The sequence below is a fragment of the Stegostoma tigrinum genome, chromosome 35 (assembly GCF_030684315.1).
Source record: "Stegostoma tigrinum isolate sSteTig4 chromosome 35, sSteTig4.hap1, whole genome shotgun sequence".
Taxonomy (NCBI): Eukaryota; Metazoa; Chordata; class Chondrichthyes; order Orectolobiformes; family Stegostomatidae; genus Stegostoma; species Stegostoma tigrinum.
Genome location: NC_081388.1, coordinates 10,580,056 through 10,592,136, shown reverse-complemented (window position 1 = coordinate 10,592,136; position 12,081 = coordinate 10,580,056). Strand labels below are relative to the sequence as shown.

The 12,081-nt window shown below is 42.3% G+C and overlaps 1 protein-coding gene across 8 annotated transcripts in view; it reads left to right on the top strand.

Annotated features, from left to right (window-relative positions):
• Positions 1-12,081, top strand: part of LOC125447520 (protein Wiz-like) — a 174,048-nt gene that overhangs the window by 103,470 nt on the left and 58,497 nt on the right. For all 8 annotated transcript variants that reach the window (XM_048521968.2, XM_059639878.1, XM_048521967.2 and 5 more), the window contains one exon: positions 10,473-10,685. In XM_048521968.2, coding sequence (XP_048377925.2) covers positions 10,473-10,685 — 213 coding nt within the window. The remainder of the gene's footprint in view (positions 1-10,472; positions 10,686-12,081) is intronic.

Here is a 12,081-nt window from a genome sequence, read left to right as displayed (position 1 = left end):
TGAAGAAAACCATGTCCGTGATAAATAAAACAGATCAGTCAATTGATGGCATGGAACAAATCTATAAATCTTCAAATTTTGACCAATCGGGTAAGCAGTATACAAGACTGTTGTGAAATTGAGAAGTGGAACAAATTAGCAAGCCTCGGTATTTGTTTAAGACAAAATGATGAGTATCAAAATGTAAAGTGTTCTCTGCAATGCCTGTATGGAAGCTATGGTTTCTTACAGAAATCACTAAGTACTTGACATTGCTGCCAGGACTTTCCTAGCATTTATTGTTGGAGTTCATACCGTTTCTGTTAGTGTTGGCATAGAAGCATTACCACACTGGATTAAGTGACTAAACAAGCTCCTAGAGCAGTGCTGTTACAGAAACCAGTTGGTAACAGCCAATTTTAGTTCTTTTTGGCACACTGGCCAATTTGGAGAACCTTTATTCATTCTGTAGTGCCTAACACAGATATCAACCGTCTAGGGAAATGTGAACATATGGCTCTATCTAGTGGTGTAGACAAGTTGTCAGAAACTGCAAACATAAGCTTTTAACCCTGAGGGCTAGTCACACAATTTGTAGCACTAACTGTACAGTTTCTTTTCAGCCGGGTTAGAATTAAGTTGGTCAGTTTCCCTGTTTACAAGTATCCAGAGACAAAATTAGAAGAGATAACAAGATGTACAGCCGGACGAACACAGCAGGCCAAGCAGCATCAGGGGAACAGGAAGGCTGACGTTTCGGGCCTAGACCCTTCTTAAGAAGAAGCTTCTCGGCCCGAAACTTCAGCCTTTCTGCACCTCTGCTGCTTGGCCTGCTGTGTTCTTCCAGCTGTACACCTTGTTTTCTCAGATTCTCCAGCGTCTGCAGTTCCTACTATCTCTGACAAAATTAGAAGGATAATTTTTAATGTTCCGCCAATGTTATGTGGTGCATTGATGAAAATTGCATTTGCCCTATTCTATATTCTCGGCAAATAGTTTGTCCAGTGAGTTGCCAGTGTAGAATCAAATGCTTTCTCCTTATTCAGTTTGTAAATCAGTTTAAAGTGGTCATGATACAATTAATATGCACAAAGTGAGCATGCACTGAAAATATGAAAGCCTCCCAGAATTTTAAATTTTATGTGTATATATATGTTCAACAAAGGAAATTTTAAGTATTATCTGAGCTTCACTTTATAATGATTGATGGTTTAAATGTTTCAAGTTTTCACATTAGTAAAACCCATCCCACTGTCCATTTCCTTTTTCTGCTCCAATCAGTTTGTCTGAGCGACTTGCTGTAGAGAGGCTGTTCTGCACTTATAACATTCAAGTCACTGTCAAAATATCGTTTGAAAATAATGCATCCTGTACAGATTTCCAAGGACTCTAGGAACCTGCAGGAGCAGCCAGATCCAGGAGTGCTTCCGTGGCCCCTCAAGCAAACCTGGTCAAGTGGCCAACCCCTCTGAAACTCTCAATCTCTTCCTGTTCCTATTACTTCCCGGTTACTAGTCTGACTACAGCAGACCTTCGCTCTGGTATTGCACTGGTCAGCCTGTCAATCAGGTTGGCTGTTGGGTAGGGGTCTGTAAAATTGAAAATGATGGAGTTCCGTTTACGAAATTTGGCTGACCATATGTCTTCCTGGGATTTATTTTCCTTAAAATCAAACATGCTGTTCTGTCCCCTTCCTGGAAACATCAGCATGTTAAGTTGGTAAAGTACTAATTATCATGTTGGCATGATTCTGGCAAAGTATGTATAGAACATAGAACGTTACAGCACAGTACAGGCCCTTCAGCCCTCAATGTTGTGCTGACCTGTCTTACCGATCTGAAGCCCATCTAACCTACACTATTCCGTGTACGTCCATATGCTTATCCAATGACGACTTAAATGTATCTAAAGTTGGCGAATCTACTACTGTTGCAGGCAAAGCGTTCCATTCCCTTACTACTCTCTGAGTAAAGAAACTACCTCTGACATCTGTCCTATATCTTTCACCCCTCAATTTAAAGCTATGCTCGCCATCACCATCCTAGGAAAAAGGCTCTCCCTATCCACCCTATCTAACCCTCTGATTATTTTATATGTTTCAATTAAGTCACCTCTCAACCTTCTTCTCTCTAATGAAAACAGCCTCAAGTCCCTCAGCCTTTCCTCGTAAGACCTTCCCTCCATACCAGGCAACATCCTAGTAAATCTCCTCTGCACCCTTTCCAAAGCTTCCACATCTTTCTTATAATGCGGTGACCAGAACTGCACACAACTCTGGTGCAGCCGCACTTGGAGTATTTTGTACAGCTGCAGCATAACCTCTTGGATCCGGAACTCAATCCCTCTATTAATAAAAGTTAAAACACTGTATGCCTTTTTAACAGCCCTGTCAACCTGGGTGGCAACTTTCAAGGATCTGTGTACATGGACACCGAGATCTCTTTGCTCATCTACACTACTAAGAATCTTACCATTAGCCCTGTACTTTGCCTTCTGGTTATTCCTACCAAAGTGCATCACCTCCGACTTGTCTGCATTAAACTCCATTTGCCACCTCTCAGCCCAGCTCTGCAGCTTATCTATGTCTGTCTGCAACCTACAGCATCCTTTGTCACTATCCACAACTCCACCGACCTTAGTGTCGTCTGCAGATTTACTAACCCATCCTTCTACGCCCTCATCCAGGTCATTTACAAAAATGACAAACAGCAGTGGACCCAACACCGACCCTTGCAGTACGCCACTAGTAACTGGTCTCCAGGGTGAACATTTCCCATCAACTACCACCCTCTGTCTTCTTTCAGCAAGCCAATTTCTGATCCAAACTGCTATATCTCCCACAATTCCATTCCTCCGCATTTTGTACAATAGCCTACTGAGGGGAACCTTATCGAATGCCTTGCTGAAATCCATACACACCACATTAACCGGTTTACTGTCATCTACCTGTTTGGTCACCTTCTCAAAGAACTCAATAAGGTTTGTGAGGCACGACCTTCCCTTCACAAAACCGTGCTGACTATCCCTAATCAATTTATTCTTTTCTAGATGATAAATCCTATCCCTTATAACCTTTTCCATTGGCATGTGTTTTTATTGAAATGCATCAGGCTGCCATATTGTTGAGTATAAATTGCAAGATTTGACTTAGAAACAATGAAGGAACAGCGAAAAAGTGCCAGTGATGTGTAGATCTAGTAATGCAAAATTGGTAGAATAACTTGAATTTGCAATCTCCATGAGCTTAGTACCATCCTCAAACCAGTAGCTGTTGCGCAAAAGTACCCTAACATTTTCAGTTGGTGCAGTTGAATCTGGCATCTGCGTGACTACTCCCACAGTACTTGTGGAGGCAAAATCCCACCTTCATTAAGGATATTCTCTGCTGTTATGTGGCAGCACCATCGTGCTAAATGAGACAGAGTTGAAACAGATATAGCAACTCAAGGCTGGGCATGCATGAGGTGCTATGAGCAGTCAACAGCAGCAAAATTGTACTCCAGCACAACCAGCAACCTTGTGGCCCAGCATATCTCCACTCAGCCATTACAATCTAGTCAGGGGATCAACCCTGGTTCAACGGAGAGTACAGGATAGCATACCTAAAAATGAGGTTTCAACTTGTTCAGTGTGCCAAAGGGGACTACTCACATGCCAGACAACAAAAGCAGCAAGTGATAGAACTAAGCAATCCCACAACCAATGGATCAGATCTAAGCTCTGCAAACCTGCCACATCCAGTTGTGAATGGTGGTAGACAATAAAACAATTCACTGGAGGAGGACACCCTACAAATATTCCCAGCCTCTGATGGAAGACCCCAGCATATCAGGCAAAATATGAGGCTGAATAATTTGTAGGAATCTTCAAACAGAAGTGTCACATGGATGATCTGACTCTGCTTTCTCCAGTGGTCCCCAGCATCACAAATACCAGTGTTCAGCCATTTTGATTCACTCCATGAGGTATTAAGAAACAGCTGAAAACATCAGATAACTGCAAAGGTTGTGGGCCCTAACAACGTTTGGCAATAGTACTGAAAACTTGTGCTTCAGAACTTGCCGTGCCCCTAGCCAAGCTGCTTCAGTTCAGTTGTAACACTGGCACCTACCCAACAAGGTGGGAAAATTGTCCAGGTATGTCCTGAATCCGTAAAGGATGACAAATCTCCCGAGCCAATTGCTTCCCCTTCAGCCCAGTGTTGATCATTAGTAAAGTGATGGAAGATGTCACCAACAATGCTTATCAAACAGCCCTAGCTCAGCAGTTACTTGCTTAGTGATACCCAATCTGGGTTCCACCAGCACCACTCAGCCCCTAACCTCTTATAGCCCTGGTTCAAACATGGATAAAAGAGCTGGATTCCAAGGTGAGGGGCGAGTGATTAACCCTTGAAATCAAGGATGTATTCGACCCAGTGTGGTGTTAAGGAGTCCTAGCAAAACTGAAATAAATTGGTATCAGGAAGCAAGCTCTCCACTGGTTGGAGGAATTCCTTTCACACAGTTGTGGTTGTTGGAGGCCACTCCTCCAAGCTCCAGGATACCTCTGCTGGAGTTTGCTAGGCTAGAATCCTAAGCCCAACTATCTTCTGCTGCTTAGTCAATGACCTTCCCTCCATCACAAGGTCAGAAGTGGGAATGTTTGGTGATTATTTCACAATGTTCAACATTTACAACTCCTCAGATACTGATGCAGCCCATATTCAAATGCAACAAGATCTGGACAGTATCCAGGCTTGGATGACAAGTGGCAAGTAATATTGATACACACATGCCAGACAGTGACTATCTCCAATAAGAGATATTTTCAGCCCCCGCTCCTTGACATTCAATGATGTCACCATCGCTGAATCACTGAGCTTATCACATAAACACAGTGGCTACAAGACCAGGTCAAAGTCTAGGAATACTGCAGCGAGTAACTAACCACCTGACTCCCCAAAGTCTGTCCGCCATGTACGAGGCACAAGTTAGGAGTCTGATGAAGTACTCCCACTTGACTGGCTAGGTTCAGCTCCAGTAGCACTTGAAGCTTGACACCACGCACAACAAAGCAGCTGACTTGATTGGCACACCATCCACACCCTCCACCATCGGCGCTTAGGAACAGCAGTATGTACTATCTACAAGGATACACTACAGAAATTTACCAAAGACTCTTAGACAGCACCTTCCAACCCACCAGTTGCAGGACAAGAGCAGTAGAATGCTATCACCTGTCAGTTCCCCTCCGAACCACTCACCATCCTGACTTGGAAATAATTCCCTTTCCTTCACTGTTGCTTTGTCAGGATCCTGGAATTCCTTCCCTAACGGCATTATGGTCTCAACTTAACTGTGCATAGACTGCAGTGGTGCAAGAAGACTGCTCACTACCATCTTTTCGAGGGTAACTAGGGATGGGCAATAAAACGCTGCTGGCTGGCCAGTGATATCCACATCCCACGTGCAAATTAAAAAGAAGCTTCCCTGTGGTAATGCAGTTCTGGATTGGTTTTAACTATGAAGTGAAATGTATACATGTGGGCTGAAGTGTTGGAAGAGGGAAGCTAAAAGTGTAGTTGTAGGTATTTGGTGAAATAATTGCAAAGCTCAGTTTAGAAACGTTTTGATCCAATTTATTAACTGTGTTCTGGATGTGAGTTTGCTCGCTGAGCTGGAAGGTTCGTTTTCAGACGTTTCGTCACCATTCTAGGTAACATCATCGGTGAGCCTCTGACGAAGCGCTGGTGTAATGTCCCGCTTTCTGTTTATCTGGTTAGGTTTCCTTGGGTTGGTGATGTCATTTCCTGTTCTTTTTCTCAGGGGATGGTAGATGGGCTCCAAATCAATGTGTTTGTTGATGGAGTTCTGGTTGGAATGCCATGCTTCTAGGAATTCCTGAGCTACAAATCTTCTCAAAACTCGTTACTAACTGTGTGTTTAAAATACTTGTTTGCATTGCACTATATTAAACAGTTGCAGAGCTGAACTCATGTTCGGTGGCATCTGTCCTGCAAAACATTGTTATGCTTAAAAATCTGCCCCTTTTAAATGTATGTTTTTGAGTGATTGGAAGTAGGGGCATCCAGCCTTTTGTCATGCTTTATTGCATCTTGCGAATCTTTATGTCTAGCAGTGCTCAGTTGATTCTAAATATGACCTTAAAAGCACTTGAAATGTGAAACTACTTTGTTCGTAATTACCAGGTTTATTCAGGCTCAAATTTCAGCCATTACATTGTGTAAGTGCTGATCTTGGGTTGTAAAAAACTTTCAATTCCCTTTTACCACGTTTATATTTAAAAAGAAGCTCTAACAGACATTTTAGTGCTTTATGTCTATTATTGTTTTGTCTGAATCTAAGTGCATACACAACCTTCTGAGATTGTAAATGTGCACACTGCTGCTGTTTTTCCTTTTCTGAAGTGCTATATTCTGACTGGAAGTGGATTTTTTTTTACCCTCCTTACTTGTAAATATTTTGCCTCTGTTCCATTTTAAATTTCTCTTCCCCAAAGGCCAGAGCTGAGACAGACCTCGGCTGACTTAGTAAAAACCAAAAGAGCTGCGGATACTGTAAATCAGGAACAAAAACAAAGTTATTGGAAAAGCTCAGCAGGTCTGGCAGCATCTGTGAAGGAGAAAACAGAGTTAATGTTTTGGGTCCGGTGACCCTTCCTCAGAACTGGCTGAGAATACGTCAGTTTATATTCAGATAATAGGGAGGTGGGTGGGGTAGGGAGTAAGCGATAGGATAGAGCCGAAAGAGAGAGCAAGACAGTTGGACAGACAAAAGAGTTGCTAATGATCAGGCTGGGAAGGTGAATAGTTGTTAATGAGGACTGTTAGTGATTAACAACAGGGAGTGTGTAGTGGCAGGCCATGAGGTAACAAGGCCTGATGTGTAGGGTGGGGGGCTGGGACATGGGAGAGTTTAGACCCTAAAATTACTGAACTCAATATTGAGTCTGGAGGGCTGTGAGGTCTCCAAGTGGAAAATGAGGTGTTGTTCCTCCAGCTTGCGCTGGCCTTCACTGGAACCCTGTAGCAAGCCAAAGACAGTGATGTTGGCCAGGGAGCAAGGTGATGCATTGAAGTGGCAAGCAACAGGTAGTTCAGGGTCTTTTTTGAGAGCAGAACATAGATGTTCTGCAAAGTGGTCACCAAGCCTACACTTCGATTCCCCAATGTAGAGAAGACCACATTGTGAGCAGCGGAAGCAGTAGACTGGATTCTTGGTAGTGCAGGTGAAGTGTTGCTTCACCTGGAAGGTATGTTTGGGCACTTGGATACTGGGGAGGGAGGAGCTAAATGCACAGGTGTTGCACCTTCGCCGGTTACAGCGGATGGTGCTGTAGGGCTGTGGGGAGGTGTTGGGGATGAAGGAAGTATGGACCAGGGTGTGTCAGAGGGAACGGTCCCTGCGGAAGGCGGACAAGAGAGGCGTGGGGAATATGTGGTGGTGGCATCATGCTGGAGGTGGCGGAAATGGAGTCTGATGATCAGCTGACTTAGTGGTGCTTTGCTGATAGTTTGTAGTCACAAAGCATTATTGGTGTGGAAGAAAATGGCAGCGCTGTTTGTAGCAAAACGAAGGGTGAGAATACCAAAGCTCCGGGCATAAGGATTTTCAAAAGGCTGTTGAAGATGTGGGAGAGAGCATAGGTTGGGCATGGACTGTAGGTTTTGAGCTGTGGTTTGCAGAACGTGGGATCTGGTGAAGGCAAGAAAAACAAATTATTACAGTGAATGAACTTCCATACTTGTGGGATATGATGCGCTAAAGGTAGAGGAGAACTGTTTCAGTGACAGACTGTGGATTCATATTTAGTTCACTATCAATGGATGTCGCACACTTATGAAACACTTGTTTCATGTGAAATACGAAAGTGCTAAGGATGAGTCAAGTTCGGCGATTTCATTCGTTGTCCAAGTAAATCAGTTTTAAGAAAAACAAGAGTTTTAAGAGAGTGGTAGGTACATTTTGCACTGAAATGTGAAGACAGGCCAAGAGGTAACTTGTGGATTAGTTTCAGTACTTCCAAAGGATAGAACCATTTTCATTTTAGCTAATATCACATGAAATCTATTGGGATTTGCTTGGATAGCTCATGTTCAGCTAGTGTATGCACAGTGGGCTAAGTGATTTCTCCTTGTACCACAGATCATCTTTGTTTCTGTTTAAATGCTTCAAATTGCTCTCACCACAAAAATGCCAGCTAAAACTAGTGTTTGAAAGTGCTTAGTCTATTGTACTGAGTGATTTTTCCAGTTTATTGAAACAACACAAAAAGTGTTATGGTTGTCAGCATTCTTAAAATGCTATGCAATATATTTCAGAGGATACAATTTTATCATAAGGCATTTGATAGGTGGGGAGATATTGTATACTTTTGTTTTGAATCCATGCTGCTATTTATCTGCTTGATGTATCGCTGCCACTGGAGTACACAGGAACATAGGTGGTAGGAGCAGAATTAGGCCATTTGACCCTCCAGCCCAGATCCATTATTTGATAAGATTGTGGTTGGTATGGTTGTGGTCTCCATGTTCTTGCCCGCCTTTGACAACCTTGATAACCTTCTATATCAGAAATCCAACTTGGTATTAAATAAATTCAGTGACTCAGTCGCAACTGTTTCCTGGGGAAGAGAATTCCACACTAATGACCCTCTTGCGGGGGCAGGGGGGGGCGCGGTGGGTAGGAATCCTCGTCGCCATCTTAAAGGACTCCTCTTAGTAGAATATCAGAGTCGCATTACACACAAACAGATCCTATAGTTCAACTATGATAACAAAATGTGGAGCTGGATGAACACAGCAGGTGAAGCAGTATCTTAGGAGCACAGAAAATCCCAATCTGGCCTAGTTTCATGTGCCATCATTTGACCCATATCCCTCTTAAACCCTTCCTATCATTTTACCCCTCCAAATGCCTTTTAAATGTTGTAATTTATATACCTCTGCCACTTCTTCTGACAGTTCATTCCTACAAAGACCATTCCCTGTGTGAGATAGTAAAAACTGCAGATACTTGAGTCAGAGTCAAAAGAAGTTTGGAGCAGGACTGGTGAAGGGTCCAGGCCCGAAAAGTCTGCTCTGCTGCTGCCTGACCTGCTGTGTTCCTCCAGCTCCATGCTATACCCACAGTTTCTCATGAAATGGTTACCCCCTGTGCCCTTTGTAAAATCTTTGCCCTTGCACCTTAAACCTATGTTTTGGACTCCCCACCCTAGGAAAAAGACCTTGGCTATTCACCCTATCCATGCTCCTCATGATGTTTATACACCTCTATACAGTCACCACTCAGCCTCCTTGAGGGGGAACAAAATCCCTAGCCTATTCAACCTTTCCCAATAGCTCCAACCTTCCAATCCCAGAAACATCCTTGTAAATCTTTTCTGCACTCTCAAGTTTAACAAATTCCTTTCTAGTGAAGGGCGACCAGAATTGTATGCAGTAACCAAAAAGTGCCGTGCCAGTGTCCTGAACAGCCACAACATGACATCCCAACTCCTATTCTCAATGTTATGACCAACGAAGGCAAGTGTACCTCCTATATTTATATCCAAGTCATTTATGAGTGACAAGCAACAGTGCACCCAGCAGCGATCTTTGTGGCACACGACTGGTCACAGGCCTTCAGTCCTCAAAAGAGCCCTACACCACAACCTTTTGTCTGCTATCTCAAGTCATATTTTATATCCAATTGGTAGTCTTAAATGATATAAATTTTGAAAGAAACAAATGTTAAAGTTGAAACAGTGGCAGAGATGAAGACACTAATAAAACAATTATTCAGTGAAAACCTACAACTGTGTCTGTTGCAAAACTAGAATTGTAGTGATAACTGTCACTTTCACAAATCAAATTGTGGCACATTGTGTAATATGTAGAGTCTTCAGGCCTTTTAAAAGTGTGCAGTACTGAGTCAGAAAGCTTTTTTTGAATTAAGTTTAACAACTCTGTAATTCTCCCTTTATCCCAGTCAATAAGACATCCTCCTAGGTAACATTAAGCCTCATAAACCAACAGATCTCTGATTCGATGTCTGAACTATACTGGGCTAGTTGATTATTTTGTGCTTGCTCCAGGGATGCTGCCATTAGTCTTTATAGCCATGAGGAGAAAGGGGGACATGGAGTAAAATCAACTGTGGGTCTCTTCATAAAATGCTTTTAAATTGTTTCTTTGGAAGTTACAATCCTAGGGGTTTCACAAAGAGCTGACCATGCCTTGCTGTTGCACTCAGTATCAAGATAGCCCAGTGATCCTTGTCGTTGGGGCTTTCTGAAATGTGGTCTCTTGTCTGGGTTGTTGAATAATGACTCTCTATTTATATGACCATTACGTAACTGGTGAAATCCAGTGGCTTGAAAATGGGAGATTCTATCATCTGTATCGTCACTTTGAGCATCGTTAGTTTTAACTTTTTGGACAACGAACTTGGAAGAAAAGAATTTGGGTATCTTAACTGCGTAAGTCATTTTCTGTTCAATGTTTTTTGCAGTGGTGATAATTGATCCTGATGACGATGAAATGACCTCTCTGGCGCTAGATTTGCCATCTGGACGTAGTTCTACAGAATCTGAAATCCAGGAGAAAAATGGATTGTCAGGATCGCCAGATACAAACTCTCAAACAACTTCAGTGCTTTCCAAACCGCCTCTTCCTAAAATTGCCTTGGTGACCCAAGGAGAGGATTCACTGCAGTCTAACAAATGTAAGTTAAAAGTAATGCTGATTAGTAGAACATCAGAGAAGGCAATAGTCCTCCGTCTGGTGGAGCCAGGGTGGTAGTGGTGCTTAAGCTTTCTGCATGATGTTTGCTCTTTTAAAGGAAAAATATAGTGCTTCAATTTGTATTGAGGATGCAATTCCAAAAGCTACTACCCCACATTCAATTTTTATTGTGTTTAGTATGTTGATTGTCTTGGTCCTTGACCGAAAGCTGAACCTCTGAATCATTACGTTACTGTAAATGTGTTATATTTATGCTCTCCTTTTTGACATTTTATGTCTGTATTTCAAGCTATTTTTCTTTTGTGGAGGCTTCTCCAGTTTTGGCCAAGTTTCTACTTGACTTCCCCCAGAAACGTTGAATTATCAACCAGGAGAGAGGCTTGACAAGATTTTGTGTTTGGAGTCATATCATCTTTGCATCTCATGATTTTTTATCTGGATGACGTTGACAGTTACTGCACTCTGATTTGTAATACGTTCTCAGTGCTCGCAATTATAGTGTACCAGCGATGGCTAGACAGGATCAAAACCCATCCAGCTTGCAATCCCTTTCTAAATTTTAATGTTTTCCCTTTCTTCCAAACTGGCAAAAGCAAAAGATTAATGACTCACACTTCTGTTTGGAACCCTTATTCTAATTGATCTAGTCACCTGCTATGAAATTAATCCCCTCCTTCATCCTGTCATACATTTGGCATAGCTTCAGTTTAGTAGACACAGATCTGCTAGAGAGATCAATCTTCTAATATGATGTATGCTTAATCTCAGTTGGAGCAGGAGGATGATCAGAAGATAAAGTGTCACGCTTGATTGGGAAGAGGTTTTTTCTCTGTGATCAGATCTAAAGCATATCGGGTAACTGCAGCAAATCCTTATTCTGAATCTGAATTGTGCTGGTTTTACCTTTGAATGTTAGATGTGATGCTAGTCACTGAGTGGTTCATATTTGAGCATCTTTATTGATTTGTTTAGACGTTGACAAAAGCATGCACTAAAAGCCTTTAAAACTCCTTTCTCGGAAAATGCTACTGAGCAGTTTTGGTCTTGCGCACAAAAATGAACTGTTGAGCATTCTGCCTTGTGTCGAGTAGTGTTCTTATGCTAAACAGGCAGAGCTTGTTCTTTACAGTTGAACTACTTTAAGAACTAATTCTGAGCTATATGGCTGAATGTAGTGAAAATTTTATTCGGATAGTTCAAGCTTGAATTGAAAATTACCTTTATAGCTTGCATATTGTCTCGTGGTAACAAATGGGCACTTGGTGCTGGTAGTGATGGTGGTGGTGATCAAGTAGACATAATGTATTATTTGTCTTTCAGATGTCACGTTGTACTCCTGGACTACTCCTTATGAGAAATCCAATCTGTTTTGGTGC